This window comes from Protopterus annectens, chromosome 6.part0 (genome assembly GCF_019279795.1).
Source record: "Protopterus annectens isolate FY-2018-M chromosome 6.part0, PAN1.0, whole genome shotgun sequence".
NCBI lineage: Eukaryota > Metazoa > Chordata > Ceratodontiformes > Protopteridae > Protopterus > Protopterus annectens.
Genome location: NC_056737.1, coordinates 1951037080 through 1951053834, shown reverse-complemented (window position 1 = coordinate 1951053834; position 16755 = coordinate 1951037080). Strand labels below are relative to the sequence as shown.

General features: G+C 37.3%; 1 protein-coding gene across 1 annotated transcript in view; it reads right to left on the bottom strand.

Annotated features, from left to right (window-relative positions):
• CERKL (ceramide kinase like) overlaps nt 1-16755 on the bottom strand; it is a 1924967-nt gene that overhangs the window by 1285147 nt on the left and 623065 nt on the right. The window contains exon 2 of the mRNA XM_044073713.1: nt 13867-14106. Within this exon, the coding sequence (XP_043929648.1) occupies nt 13867-14106 (240 nt within the window). The remainder of the gene's footprint in view (nt 1-13866; nt 14107-16755) is intronic.

Here is a 16755-nt window from a genome sequence, read left to right as displayed (position 1 = left end):
CTCTTGTATAATTTTTCTTGAAAAGTTGTCACATTTTCATCAGGGCTAGATCACAGAATGCCTTGTAGGTCAGGCATAAGTCCCTGCACAAAAAATGATATGAGTCGGAGTAAAGGGATAGGGCCTTTATTCGGTCTGCATGTGTCTTACTCTTTGTATTTTTTTTTATTGAAAAACCACTGGGGCTGCTCCATTTGGTGTAAGTGCCTGGTTAGGTATATGTAGAAGGGAGCACTGTACTCGATTATGGTCCTGATGAAGGTTGAATACATTGGCACTAGGACTTCCTTTGACCTTGATGCCATGCTTTTACTTATAAGTTGAGCCACACACAAGGATTTCCTCACAGCTGTAACTACCTAGTGGTCAAAGTTTAGGTTACTATCTATCTGTGTTCCTAGGTCCCTCACCACTGGATCTACCTATAGGGGTGTGTTATCAATATTATAATTTTCAGGGATATCTGATTTACTGAAGGGTATGAGCATGCATTCTTTAGCATTTAGTCTCAGACCATGGTTTCTTACCAGTCGTTTGTCACTTCTAGACCAGTTTGTAGAATGTCAGCATTGTTTGAGGTTCCCATGATTGCTCTCAGCTTACAGTTGTCAGGAAACTTGGTGAACAAACAGCCTCAACATTAGCCTTCACTTCAGAGAAGTATATACCAGACAGGAGGGGTCCTGACACTGAGCCCTGTGGGACACCAGCAGGAACAGGTTTCTTATGGGAAGTGGAGTCACCTATCTGGGCAACATGTGCCCTGCCAGTGAGATAGCTTTCTGTCCATCAGATGATGGTAGGGGTTTATGCCTAAATCAGTAAGTTTATCTATGATCCCTGAGTGGGGGATTGTGTCAAAATCTTTGGCCAGGTCTAGATAAGTGTTATGTACTGTTTTACTCTCATCCATGGCCCTAATAACTTTCTTGTAAAATTCCACCAGATACAGCAGGCAAGACCTCCTTTTGACAAAGCCAAATTGGGTCTGGTCCAGAGTTTGGAGAGTTAATATGTCATTATTGGTCAGGTCCATGGTAATTCTCTCCATGACCTTGCAAATAAGACTGGTCAAGCTTATGGGTCTGTAATTCCCTGGGTCAGTTGATGGGCCCCTCTTCTGCAGAGTGATGACTGTTGCAGTCCTCCATTCCTCCAGAGGCTGTGCTTAAAAAGGGTTTTTAGTTACTCTAATAGATTATGTTTTAAGCTATTTAAGAAGCATTCTGGAATGTTGTCGGGTCTGATGAAGGCTGTATTTGTAGCTTTAGCTAGCACAGTAAGGACCAATCCCCTCATAATGACTGGTAGTTGGATTGTTGCAGGTATTTCTTTGGGTGTGGTAGGAGGTGATGGGGGAGTTTGAACTGAACTTGTCGGCAATCAGGTTTGCAATATTTTCAGGCTGAGTGTAAGTGCTGCCATTCATAATTAACTCAGCACATTGCTGAGCATTTACCATGAAGTTATGAACATAATTTAAAGAAGCCTCATGGTTATCTTTCACCTGGGAGGCTATCTTTATCTCACGGTTTGCTTTTACAAATTTGACCAGCTCTCTAATTTGTTTGTTTAGACTGGTGTGTCTTTTTGCACTGTTCTGTCTGTTCCAATTTAGCTTTGGAAATGATTTTTTTCCTTTTGTTGAATAGCCTATTTATGCTAGGGGTGACCAGGGTGGTTTATTTTTGCCAGTAATCATAGCTTTGACTCAGACAGGTACTGACTCTGCTTTGCAGCTATGAAAGTGGCTGTACAGTTCTTTTGTGTACATCTCAGACAGGGTTGCCAGACGTCCCTATTTCAGCAGGATTATCCCGAGATCAACACAGAAATCCCGGGTCCTGTTTAAGCTGTAAAAATCCCGATGGCGAATTTGGCGATGAAGTGTGTGTGACTTCCTGTATGTTGCCTGGCTGTGCGCTTGTCTTGTACGTATATACGTACCCTTTTTTCGTCATCCTGTGCATGCGTGGGCGTGATAAGGCTACATGATGTTCCGTTCTGCTCTGCTGTGTCATGCGAATGATCGATGCTAGCTACTACGACTCTACCAGCGAGCTACACAGTGAGTTGAGTTGATAACCTTACATATTGTATTTGTAGTACTGTGTAAAGTTATTCAATGAAGAGACTATTTATTTAATTATTTGTGTGTGTTAAACTGCTCGGGAGCACAGATCCTAATGCCCAATTCTCATGTTCAGGCTTTTATTCAGCCCAAACTGGCCCAAAGTCAAAGACAACAGTATTAGAGGCTGAACATGCAGCCAGCCAGAGAAATAATAACTGTTATTCATTGATATGTGATGTGAATAATGTGACAGAGGCAAGCAGATGGTTTAATTTAAGTATATATATTATATCTCCTCTTAATAGGCTAACTAATTGATAACTTAAGCAGCATGCCAGCGTTATATAAAAAAAGCTGATAATATCCTAATACATAAGTTAGAAATAGAAACGCACACAGTAAGATTTTTCTTTCTACCCATGATCTGAGAAACTTAAAGACTGTCCAGTCATGAAATAATGATTGCTTATCCACTGAACCAGCAAAAAAAAAAAAAAAAAAGTAAAGAACTGTGACTTAACATTGAGCTCAAAAGCTCAATACTCTTGTTTAAATATGCTAACATTGATAAGCCACTATGTGATAAAGTAGGTCAACTGCTCTCAGAACCAATTTGCACATGAAACATTACACATTGTGACATGATACAATTCTTATTTAAAGGGCTTCTTAGACTTTTGGGTTGTTTCTTAGACTGTCACTGGAGAAAGGAAAGGAACAGTAGACATAGATAGGGATAGTTAAAGCATTTGAAGGATGGAGTACCTTGAAAGTACAGGAAAGGATGAAATATGGAGGGTGTTACAAAGTTGTTGCTGTGCTGTAGTTACTTGTATAGGTCAAATTTAGGTGGATGTAAGTGTTATTTGTTTGATTTATGCTATATGATTCCACTCTTAAATTATTTACATTATGCTTTAACTAAGAATCGTTTATCTCCGTAACTCCGTTAGATTCACTATCTATTTTTATGTCCTTCTGTGGAACATTATGTATTTTATTTAATTTTAATTAAGTATTGAAATGTATTTTACTTCTGTGTATGTTAAATTTATATTGTGCTGTTTGCTTATTGGTTTGGGTCATTACCTAAAAGGATCATCATACCAAATCAACTTCCTGACCAGACTGGCAAACATAAGTTCATAGGTAGGGGATATGGTTTTCTTTAGGTGGAGTATGTATGTCCATCAATTCTGGGTTGGACTTGGACATGGCCTTGTATGTCAGGCAGACAGAGATCACCTCTGAGTAGGCGGTATGCAAGTTGCAACCAAGTACAGCTGGAGTTTCTTCAGTCGAGCTACATAGGGCATCTACTTGAGGCCAGTGATCCTCTTGGTGAGGTACTTCTGTGGTCTTTGCAGTTGTAGGTGTCTTGTTGTAACTAAGGTACATGATCATCCCAAATGAGGCATTGTACTCTATGATGGGTGATGGGTCTGATGATGAGTGATGCGTAGAGGGGCCCTTTGCCCAATGACCTCTTTCGATCTGGATGAAAACCCTTTTGTGATTAGGTGGGTGGCCGGCCGTGGGCAACATAGAAGGATTTTATAACCATTATCAAAGGAGAGGTTACTATCTACTTGGGTCCCCAGATCCCTTATTACATTTTCCGTATTTAGGGGGCTACCATCTATGTGGTAGTTTGTGGGTACTTTGTTTTTTCCAAAGGGGATGACTATGCATTTTTGGCATTTAGCTTGAGGCCATGGTTTTGACACCAGGTGTCTGTCTCAGTGAGACCCTTTTGGAGGATGTCTGTGTCAGCCGGAGAGCCAATTATAGCCCCTAGTTTGCAGTCGTCTGCGAACTTGGTCAGCCATAATCCTCCTGTGCTTGCCTGTACCTCTGAGAAGTATATGCTGAACAAGAGGAGTCCTAAGACTGAGCTCTGGGGAATGCCACTTGTAACCGCTTTAGAGTCAGACCTAGCTCCAGGGGTTTATGTTCAGGCTGGTGAGCTTGTCTATAATACCTTAGTGGGGAATGGTGTCAAAAGCCTTTGTGAGCTCTAGGTAGGCTGTGTGGACCACCCTTCCCTCATCTATAGCCTTGGTAACTGTCTCAAAGAAGTCCACCAGGTTTAGGAGGCATGATCTGCCTTTAACAAAGCCAAACTGGGTAGTGTCCAGTGTTTGGAGGTTCCCAATGTCTCTGTTAATGAGATCCATGATGATGCACTCCATAGCTTTGCATACCAAGCTAGTCAGGCTTATAGGACAATAGTTCCCGGGGTCTGTTGTGACTCCACCTTTTGTGGAGCGGAATAACTATTGCTGTGCACCACTCTGTGGGCATGTAGCCTGTGGAGAGGCTGAGTTTAAACAGTGTGTTTAGGTGAGAGGTTAGTTCATCTTTGAGCTCGTGTAGGAGGATGCAGCCTGGGACACCAACCGGTCCCAATGATGCTGTGTTTTTGGCTTTGGAGAGGGCTGTTTTAACCTGAGTGTCTGTGATTCAGGGGCACTGCATTCTTCTGGAATAGCTATGGACCCTTTTGAATCTGTATGCCAAGATGTTGGCTATATCGGTCGGTTCAGTGCATTTCTCGGCACCAACTCTGAGAAAATCTGAGAATTGTCACTTAGATTCTTGACATAGCTAAAGAATGCCTTGTGGTTATCTTTGGAGTCCATGGCAATTTTTCTTTCAAAGCTAGCCTTGGATGATTTTACAAGAGACTATAGTTTCTTGCTGATACTGATCAGGGATGTCTTCCCCATTTAAGTGCATTTAATGTTATCACAAGAAGTTTAAGGCTATTGAGTCTTGCAACCATTATGCCATGTCAGTTCCCCACCCTAGATTGTTGTAACCCCCTTTTCGAGGAGAGTTGTCTTGTGCCAGTCATGCCTAGGTTGAATTTATGAATACTCATTCAATTATCCAAGTCCCATTTGAAAGAAGGTAGTGTATTACACTGCTTTATCTGAAGAGCGAGTCTATTTCCGAGGTTTTGAAAATTCTGAGTAACTAAGCTGGTTTAGATCTGATGTTCTGATATTTTTGGGATTGTTTGATTTGTAAAGGTACAAAAGGTCTTTGACTGCTGGGTCGCCTGACTGTGTGGAAGGCAAGGCATTGATTTCCTCTGAAGAGTCTGTAAGACACTCAAGGCCAGGGAGACAGTGCTTTTAGTCTTTTCTGGTAGCTTAGGGATTTTAAATGTAGAATTCTCTTTGTTGGAAGCCTCTATGGTGTTTACAGCTCCAGTTATACAAATCTGGCGAGGTACCATCGGTACATCCTAACTTCCTCTGATACTGCAAAAGCTTTTGGGTTTTGCAAAGTTTTTCTATGTAGAAGTCTGTGAACTTATTTCTAAGGATCATCTTACTGCAGGAGTTCTGCCTTTTGTTGTAAAGCATCTCGTACTACACTTGAGCTCTCAAAACCAGTTTTACATTAAGAAACATTGAATAGCGACTATTGCAGTTTAACTACACTAAAAAGTAAAATCAACTTGGAGTCGGACTCTGTCTCTGTGCTTAGTGGTGTTATTTTATGACTTTTTTGTTGAGTTTACAACACCCAGCCTGGTATTTGTTGCTTGTTCATAGTCGATTTCTACATTCTATTAAAAATATCTTAACATGTAAAAACTTTTCATCATTATATAGATGAGTACTTCCGAAGATGTTGATAATACTCCTTCATAGAAAATAAAAAGGCTTGTGAAATTCAACACTGATTGGATGAAAAAATATTCCTGGTTACGAGAAGGACGAGAAGGATATGCTATATGCTCGATGTGCAATAATATGTCGTTTTCAATTGGACATGGTGGTGAAAATGACATAAAATGACATATGAAGTTTACTGCGCACACCAACAATATTTCAGCAGCTTCGACGTCCACCAAAATAACAAACTTTTTCATGACAAAAAATTCAAAGGAAGAAGCTGATATTATTGCTGCAGAAACAGCTTTTTGTTTTCACACTGTGAAGCATTCACACAGTTACATTTCCAGTGAATGTGCAGGATTGCTCTTTTCTTGTTTGTTCCCAGATTCAACAATATCAAAAAAATATTGTTGTGGTAGAACTAAAGCAACAAAAATTATTACACGTGAGCTTGCACCTGAATCAAAAAGAATTATTTTGAAAGAATTGCAAGATGACCAGCCATTTTCTGTGAGTACCGATGCATCAAATAACGGCAATATAAAAACCTTCCCATTAATTGTACGGTATTTTCACAAAGAACAGGGCATTCAAACAAAATTATTAACTACTCACTGGAAAGCGAGACATCAGTTAGTATAGCAGATTCTATAACAACGGCTTTAAAAGATAATAATTTAAAAATACAAAATGTAACAGCTTTCTGCGCCGACAATGCTAACGTCAATTTTGATAAAAAACAAAGCGTCTTTACAGAATTAAAAGACCTTAATTCAAATATAATTGGAATTGGGTGTAATTGTCACATACTACATAATACTGCTAAAAAAGCTGCACAAAGTTTAACTTTTGATATACAGTCGATCGTTATAAAAATTTATAATGAATTTAGTTCAACAAAAAAAGTTGTACAACTGAAAGAATTATTCGAATGGCTGGAAGTAGAGTGGTCTGAAATGTTATGCCATATGCCGACTCGATGGCTCACTTTGATGCCCGCAATTGAGCAGATAATAAAAAATTTTGAGCCAATACAATTGTACTTTCTCAGTAAAAAATCCAAATCTGAAATTCTTGAATTGTTTTTCAGTGATGACTTGGCATTAGCATACCTGGGGTTTGTTGCAAATGCATGCAGTATTATTCAGAATGCGTTAACAAAACTTCAAAGCAATGATGTTTTAATAATTGATGTTTTTGAAATAATGAACGGCGTATTGCAGTCACTCAGACAAAAAAAAGATGATGCCTTTTATGGAAGCATTGCTAGAACAATATTACTACAATGCAGTGACGACACCAAAAAACCCGTTTCAAAAATGACGCACAGACATTTTTTGACATAGCGATAAAATACCTACAGAAATGGTTTGACTTTGAAAGTAACAAATTTCAATGCATTAATGTCTTATCCTTAAAACCAAATGTAAAAATCGAATTCCCGTCAATTGAAGAATTAACAAAATTATTTAATATTACTTGCAATACTGACCTTCTATATGAAGATGTCTGTTTATTAAACAAGTTTGTACTGAGTATGACTGAAGCAATTGAGAAAAAAACGATAGATGAGAAATGGATAATATTTTTTAAAGATCATCCTGCTTGCAGTAATTTGTACAAAATCGTGGCCCACATACTGCATATTTGGTTTGATTAATACATCTAATTAAAAACAGCGACTGTATGCAGTACAAGTCCTTGTCATTCATTTATGTATGAAAGACCTTTTTTTTTTTTTTGGTCTTCACTTTGTCCCTCCCTGTCCAATCGGAAATCTGGCAACCCTGATCTCAGAGTAGGCCTCATTGTCAACCAGGTTTGGAATGGCTTTGAAATTTAATAAGCTGTCACTATGTTTGATGTAACTGGCCTTAACAAAGATCTTAACAGGTTTGGAGTTTGATGGGAGTTCTAGGTTTGTTTTAATATTAAAGCAGATAATTTTGTGGTCAGATCTTACCAGTTAGGAGTTAATGCATGAGAGGGAGCATTAGGTCTAGGATATTTATACCTCTAATCGGGGAACTAACTAATTCCTCCAGGGTGTTTGCATTGACAAAAACCTCAGAGTAATTGAATTATGCATTAAGTATCCTAGGAGGGGTAGTTGACATCACCCATATGTATGGTGTTATGTTGAATGTTAAGAGATTCCAGTAGGTTTAAGTAGGAGATGTGATTTTCCAGACTCATCTTAAGGGATATGTAGCTAGCAAGGATATGACAGGGGTCACAGCTATGGCTGGTTAGGCATAAAGCAGCTCAAGCGAGTTATGTTGTTGTTTAGTCTAGCAGTGTACTTACCCTTTATGAACACTGAGACACCTCCTCCCTTTGTTTCATCCTGAGCTGAGGGGGAACAAAATGCACAAATGGCATTGTAGCCTTTGATAGTGGGGTTGCTTTCCATGGGTTTAAACCATGTTTCCATTACCGCACATATGTCTGCATTCTTCAGGATGAGCAGTGCTTCCAGAGAGTGCATTTTTTTTATTTAAACTTCTAGTATTGAGCATCACTACCTTTAGGTAGTCTTGAGTGATTTTTGTTAAGTTGGAAGGTTTAATATCTTGGTATGGCTAAAAAAACATTATGGGGACAGATAAAGTTTTTTGTCAGTATCCCAAAGCCAAGTGGTGACAAGTGCAAACCATCTACAGCAAAGCATCATGGTTTATTGATCATGTCTCCCCAGGCTGAAAGATAATGGATCCCCTTGTTGTGACACCAGAAACTAAGCCAGTTGATGAAGTCAGTCATTTTTTTTCCTGGAACTGTGGCAGTAGGATGCTACTCAAAATTACATTCATACCCGCCTGGGACATATATTCAGAGAGCTCCATCATATCTTTCTTCTTATAGTCCAGTGAGGTATGCCTTAGGTCATTTATGCTCACATAGACTACAATCTAAGTGCAGTTAGCATCTGGTGGATCCTGCTCCAGACAGTTAGCTCACTGTGATTTTCTCCATGTTTAGCCTGGTAAGGGGGACATCAGTGTGTCTTACAATGGAATCCCCAGTAATTACAATATTTGGCTGTGCAGTGTGCTGCTGTATGGGTTTTGGAGCGGGACTACTATGACTTTCAGAGTTACATGTTGCGTGAAGTACTGTCTTTTTTGAGTGTTTGCAGGGAGACTGGGAGATGCTTTTAGAAGGTCTTGGAGGTTTGGCTAGACAACAAATGAGTACCTTTGCATATGTGGGTCTATGTGTTTGTTCCTTAGTGTCAGTAGTAAGTGTTTTGAGCGAAACACTGAAAACCTGGTTTGCATTTTTTGTGTGCATATGTGAGAGCTATACCCTCTATGACATTGTATATCTACATTTCTCACACAATGTGTTTGTCTTTTAAAAATTAAATTGTTGCCAATGAACATGAGACAGTTGCTACACCACCTCAGGATAGCCAGCTCAACCAGGCCAGAAGCAAAGGTTATAAGGAAGCACCTATCCATTATACCAGATTCTTAGTACATGGGAAGGAGTAGGGGAGAGTCACATAAAGGTCTAAGTGAGAATGTTTAGTAGTATACTATTAGATGACCTGCAGTGACACAGACCTCTGTGCAAACTGGCAGTTCTTTGAGCAGCCATGAACAGTGAGGGAATATGGAAACCATTTCTTATAGAGGATTTTAAACTAGAGCGGTTTGTTTATATACAAGGCACGGATAAGAGAGTTTGTGCAATGTGCAAATATTGAGGCTTTTATACCAGCAGGATGAAAGACTTTTACACAGTTAAGCCATCAGGCCAATCAGTTAAACATACAATAAGTCTTCTACTACCAGTTTCCAACTCAAATGGGTTGAATTAGCCCTCTGCTCCAACCAGAGTGCAGAAAACCCTCTTAATGTAAAATAAACTGGTTTTGAGTGTAGCAACAAATACTTTACAATGAAAGGCAGAACCCCTGTAGCATCACAAATTCTTGGAAATAAGTTCACAAACCTTGAGAAATGTCCACTAATACAGAAAAAAAAGTGCGCAAACATAAGAGAACTTCTACAAATACAGAAAAACTTTGTAAAACTTAGAAATATTTTGGCAAACTCATAACAGCTTTTGCAGTAAAAGAGGTTAGGAAACATCAGAATGCAGTTAAAACTATCTAAGAGCAATAAAGTATCAAACAGATGGTATTTCTTTAACAGGAGCAGGCTGAAAAACAGTGATAACTTCAACAAAATCAATAAATGCAGCTCAGAAGAGTTATAAAGTACTGAAAAAATACTTAATATCAGCTTTGTAGGTACACAGCTAGTTTTAGAAGCAATCCAAGCTCTTGTATTCAGGTGTCCAAGTGAAGTACATGGAAGCTTTGAATAAATGAGTCTGACTACAAGTTTTTATTGTAGTAGTGTGCAATCTGTACAATATGGGGGTTGTATACCAGAAGTGATAGCATTGTCAGGTCCCATATGGGACATTTTTTTTCTTGCTTAGCAGTGTTAGGGAATCATGTATTTCAGGGCTTTGAATAGAAGTCACAGGTTTGAAATTGGTATTACATTTGTTTGCAAGGCTATTGACAGTGTCTATTGAGTCAGACTAGCAGGCACCATTATGAAAATGTTAAGAGAAATGTGGGGTAAAAATCTATACAAACTAAGATTAGGAATACAAATAATATAATACGCAAACTATAACTATTCAACTGGAAAATGGCATTGCCAGTAAATTGATTCAAATCTAAAAACTTACACAAATGAAAAAAAAGTAATAATATAACTACACTATAAAACAAAAAAGTTTTCCTGATCACTTTGCAGTCACTGTAAATGTCATCTAACAGCTGTTTGGCTCTCAAAATATGCCACAAATAGAGGAACAAAAATGAAGGAACAAATGCATATTTTTGTGGAGCAAAAATCCCCACACTTCAAATGCAGGGAGGTGCACCCTTTACACCTTTCAAAAAACTACAAATGACAACGATTTCTGCATCTCATTGGAGGATCGATCACTGTAGTGGATAAATCTCCCTTACATCCACAAATTCAATTAAACCACATAGTCAAAACTACAGTGGCAGCTGTACATCTCTGCCTCTAACAATATGCATTCTGACAGTGCACAGCTACTAGGGGACAAATGCTGTATATACAGACTAGGAGTATCTTCTGCTCATTTGTAGGGACTACCACATATAAAGCCGAGTACCTTCGCTATATGCCTTTCTTACAAACATTATTTACTACCTTATACAAAACAACTATGTAGAGACAAGACCATGGAAAATTATGAAAGTGATTTATAAGGCCTAGCTTGGTATGCAAGACTACATGCGTTAAGAGACATGAATGACACCTGGGGACAGTAAATTGCAAAGAAAAAGCAAGGACTACAAACATTTTTCCCCCCAACTTAGACTTGCACAGCAAAGGTACTGCAAAACTCTGCCATCTGCAATGTAGACGACATCAACAGACTCAAGGGAAAATTCTAGTGTTGCACATACTCCATGCTGCAGAGTAGAACCAAGATCCTGTGTAGTTTGTTTGGAGGACAAAATGATAGATGGAATGCAAAGACATTTATACAAGAATGACAGGTGTAAGTAGAAGTCGCATGAAGAAGACAAACCAGGTGCCACAACCAGTCCTCCTATAACACAGACTGCAAGAATCATGATAAAGATCTTCAGATAGACCCCTTCAAGTTGTGTTGTTAACTAAAGCAATAGTGTTGCAAGAATGGTGTCAAAAGTTTTATAAATTTCTCTAACTATTAAATCATTGTCACACAACTTGTAGCTATTCTTAACCAATGTTTTCACATTATGTCTAATTTGGTATAATTATTTAAACTGTATTTGTTTTTTAGTATTATTTTTTTAAAGATTGTAAAATTATTGTGCTTAAAATGCTTTGCAATACTTGAGCTTTTCTCCTCGGGCCTCCACCAAAATGGGCTCCTACCCAGTTGGACTTTCCGAGTAGTCAAATGCAAACAAATAAATAAATACTTAAATACAAAAATAAATAAATTAAAAGACCAACTGTCAAATGTAAATACTACTGTCAAATAATAACAACATGGTAGACATTTGAAGCAACCAGACAGATATATGCACTGTTCCTCAGCAGAAAATGATTTGAAGAACTGCAAATTTCATTTTGATACGGATAGCCTGTGTCATGCAAACTGTACAGCTAAGGTTAATTTTAATACACACACACACACACACACATATATATATATATATATATATATATATATATATATATATAAAACCCTGACTAGTGACCTCACTATTTCTTAAGTGCCTTACCTTCAACTACTTCTAACTTTTTTCTACCAGTCCATTTCAGGAAGGGTCAAACCTGAATGTAATGTTATGTATGTTTAACTTTGAAAATAATGTTACGTTTTGCAAAGTGTTTTATAATTTAGTGCTACATGTCCTAAATGCTGGTATTGCTTATGACTGTAATCTGCTTGAAACTAGCATTTACTAAATGTTCAATGTATATTATTATCTTGGAGCTTTTCTCCCTGGGCTGAAAATGAACATGTATCCAGTCAGACTATCCCAGTCAACAAATGTAAAATAAAAAAAATAAATAATATATAATACATATTTATCTATCTATATAATTTATATATATATATATATATATATATATATATATGTATATACATATATATATATATATATATATATATATATATATTTAAAATACATATATATCTACATATATGTATACACTATATAATAATAATATATACAATATAAAATGGTTACACACACAAACATGCAGACAAACACATATATATAGATAGATAGCTATAGATAGATACAATATATACATGTGTGTGTGTGTGTGTGTGTGTGTGTGTGTGTGTGTGTGTGTGTGTGTGTGTGTGTGTGTGTGTGTGTGTGTGAATAAAACAGATTTAGGAAGGGGGATCTTATATAACATGAATAGTTTTAATGATATGCTCACAGGGATGTGGATGTACTGAGGTACACTTACATTCTCAGAACAACTTAAATATGCACCTCAGGGAAACTACAGTGTCTTATGTCTCTGTCTTATTTACTATCTTGCCATATACTGCAGTGATCACATTTCAGTTAGAAACATCTGCAATGAAGAGCTGACCAGCAGAAAGAATGTACACATAAATACTATCTATATCTATTAATTTAAAATGCACCTCTTATAAATCTTCATTAGAAAACACTAATAAATTGCTGGGCAGGCAGGAAAATAGCTGATTTGATACAATATGCACATATCTGTAACTCTAATAAAAGAAATGATGATCATAATAAATAGAACTGAATGGTCAAAGAAGTGCTACTTTTGCCTGTATCATTACAGAAAGAGGGACTGTGTTGTTAGTTTACATCTCATAGTGGAAAGCAGGGGTAAATCACAAGCAGGTATTTTTCTATCTGAGCTGGCACTTAAACAGTCAGTCTAAATACATGTCTGTGTAGACGTGAAGGTATGGAGACAGTATATCAGTGTAACTATCCATTCATGGTACCAGGATGGAATAAAACTAGGAAGTAAACTTGCCCAGGAATTGTAGATTGAATGAATGAAGCTCCATGGTCAGCATCTGTCTGAGTCAAACCTCAGCAAGGAGAAAAAGTCAATCTTTCCTTGGAAGAACACCACCTCCTAATCGATTATATTGAGACTGCTATGCCAGACAAACTGGGGAATTAATGCATTAATAAGGAAAGTGGTCTGGCCAGTTATGAGAGGTCATCAGGTCATGCTCAATATTGTACACTCTAATATAACAAGAAATAAAGACTTCCATGTATGAAGGGCTACCTAATTTACTCTAATAACTTTATTTATTGACATTCGATTTCCAGGAAAGTCCCACTTGTGGGTGCCCATTCTCAGCAAACACCTGGGGAGAAATGCTCCAGAGTAATACAACAAGAATTTAACTATGTATACAATTTTACATGCTTCAGAAATAACACAAAAATATCTACAGTTTAAATAATTATACTAAATAATACATAATATGAAAATATTGGTTAAAATAAATGCAATTTATATGATAATAAGTTAGTAGCGAAACAGCCCAATGCTGCATGTCAAGTTCATTTTGACATAAAATAACCAGGCAGCTCAATCTGCACTTTCTAATTTAAAAATAAAATGAGAACATACATACCATTTAGAATTTCCTTCAGCTTTCTAAACCACAATTCGCAGTGATCTTCACTCATGTTGCCAAGATGAATGGCATGGTCTTTCAGCTTTTGTCCTCTTCTGATGCATATGAAAACTGTGATACCTAGCAGAGTTCCACCTTTTCGCTGACCTGCAAAACGGCGGCGTTTCAGTTTCACTCCAAAGATGTCGTCAACCTTGACAAATCCTTCTTCCTGCTGATGTGCCTCTTTAGAAATCTCTGTTGAAAACAGTTTCAGGATTAATTACTATATGTGCATCTGAAAATGATCTTTACACATTATAGTTATTATTTATTATTTTATTACTGTATGTGCATCTGAAAATGATCTTTACACATAATAGTTTTTATTTAGTGTTTTATTTACTTCATGAGCTACTTATGAAAATAAATACTGCTACTCTGCCAACTTGTCAGTAGGACACATGAAGTGAAGTATTTATTTAATTTGTTTGGCAGGTGATGTACAGTTAGAATATACTCACATGTACTAGTGAAAGACCTATTAGGTAGAGCCATTGACTACTGTAGCCATGTCACCTTACATGTAATAAGCATTTCAACAACATGCTAACATCTGAAGTGTACTTTACACATAAAACAGTACTTGCTCATCATAACAAGACATTTCAAGTGGTAATTTATAGTACTAGGGGAAAATAATATCATGCCAATACTGCTGAAAGAAAGGATTGCATCAAATGGTGTAGTATCAACTGCCATGTATTTAAGAACCTGCACATGTGATTACAGTAGCTTAATTTCCTTTGACTTCTGTTGGGAGGTGGCCTAATGATTAAGGTGTTTGCCTTACAGACAAAAAGTGCAGGGTTTGAGTCTCACAAGGGATAATTGGCTAGGCTCAAAATGGCTCACAAGGGCAGTTAGCCTAGTACTAATCTATGAACCTATGAAACTATGTTGAATTGATTGGATGAAACAAGCTGTATACAATCAGTGGAACTGCCTGATTATGAAAAAATGCATACTTTATTTACAGCTAATTATTGCTAATTTTATTTTAATTCATTTACATGATTATTAGGGAACTTCATAGTTGAATAAGGCAAGATCCAGGTAGTATCTTTGGTAAGAGCAAGTGAAATACAAATGTCCTTATATTCTCCTCCATGTTTCCCAACCTGTCATGAAATGGACAGCAACAAAAGAATTGATATAACTGGAGGGTGCCCTCCCTGTATGCAGTGCTGGTGTCCTGAGTATGATTAGCAGGTCAGATGCTAGACAGCTGGGGACTAAACAGGTCATGCCAGTATTCCTCTTGTTCGGGAAGGGTGTGAGTTTCTTCTTGTATGGCTAGCAGTTACCACTAGATGCTTGAGGATATAACCTAGACAGACAAACTGATGAGGGGTGCATACGTCGAAGTATCCTCACATGAATGAAATTGAGGGCAGTGCACTGCTTGCATGGGATTCTTGGTCATCAAAAGCCTCTGTTTCAGCAGGACAGCACCAGACCGGGATTGCATTATTTTCTCCTCCTCTCTGTTTCTGTTTCAAAGACACTGGCACTTTGCAGATAAAGGGGGAGGGGAGATAAAGTCAGAAAGTCCTCTGAATTTTTTCTAAGTATGCAAAGCAATTTTGTTTAAAAAATAATATTTTAGTTATAGACTTTGTTGCTTCTGTTTACATCCAAAGTGCTACATACAAATGTGTTTGGTGTGCACTACACTTTTTGGTTAAATATGACAGCTTGTCTATTTCCTCTTAAAAGATAGTAGGGTAAGGTAAACAGCATAATGCAAAACATAAAAAAATCTAAAATAGAATTTGCAACAAATTGTTGTGTGTTTATTTAATGGTACACCCAAGGGATAAAAAGGGACAATGACTTGGGCATTTCTTATGAAAGATGCAGTCGAAACAACATGATGTGTGTGAAACACCCAGTACAATGTCTTCTGAACTCAGTATGCTATGCACAGTTATAAATTTAGAATAATCAGGAACAAACCGAGTGCAATGGCATTTGTATGCTAAACTAAATAAATATCAGTCATATACCAGGTAAAATGAAGTAGTCTTCAAAGTTTGCTTAAGATAGTAATAATAGACTTCCTTTATGTGAAGCAACACTCTACCTAACAGATTCATCCTAAAGAAGAAAAGTTTCACTAGCATAGCAGAGCAGCATGTTGTTGTTTTTTTTCCTAAGTCTCATAGAAATCATTCTACTGGAACCAAGGTCATAGGCAGGACAGAAGCACGCCAGTATTTTTTCAGATACTTTTGTTTCTGTCATTTTATGATCTTATTTGTAATCGATAAGGCTGGACATAAATGCAGTGGTCCACCTAACTGACAAGTATTTTGGACTCTAAAAAGAGGGATAACCTGCCAAGTGCATTGTTCATATTGCAGTCATGTTAAACACGGATAATTGTAATGGTATCTTAGGACAGTATCCATACGCATTATTTTGTTATATTGTAGGGCTTGTACACCATAGACTGCTGCTATGAAGCCCTAAGACATTGGAGTAAAACCTAAAGGATACTCTTGCCCCACATCTGTACCCAAGCCCTTTGCAAATAAACCCAGCCCCTGAACAAATACAATTAATGAAGCCTACATGACTGGAGGAGCAACTACTCTTGTTGGGTAATTCAGTGATGCTGTACTTCTCAGAGCAGTGATTCACTACCCCCACCTTGTGTCCATCTGCATAGCAGTTTCATTAAATAATGAGTGTGTGTGTGTGTGTGTGTGTGTGTGTGTGTGTGTGTGTGTGTGTGTGTGTGTATAAATAAATATATATATATATATATATATATATATATATATATATATATATATATATACATATATATATATATATATATATATGGGTCTACTGTATAAG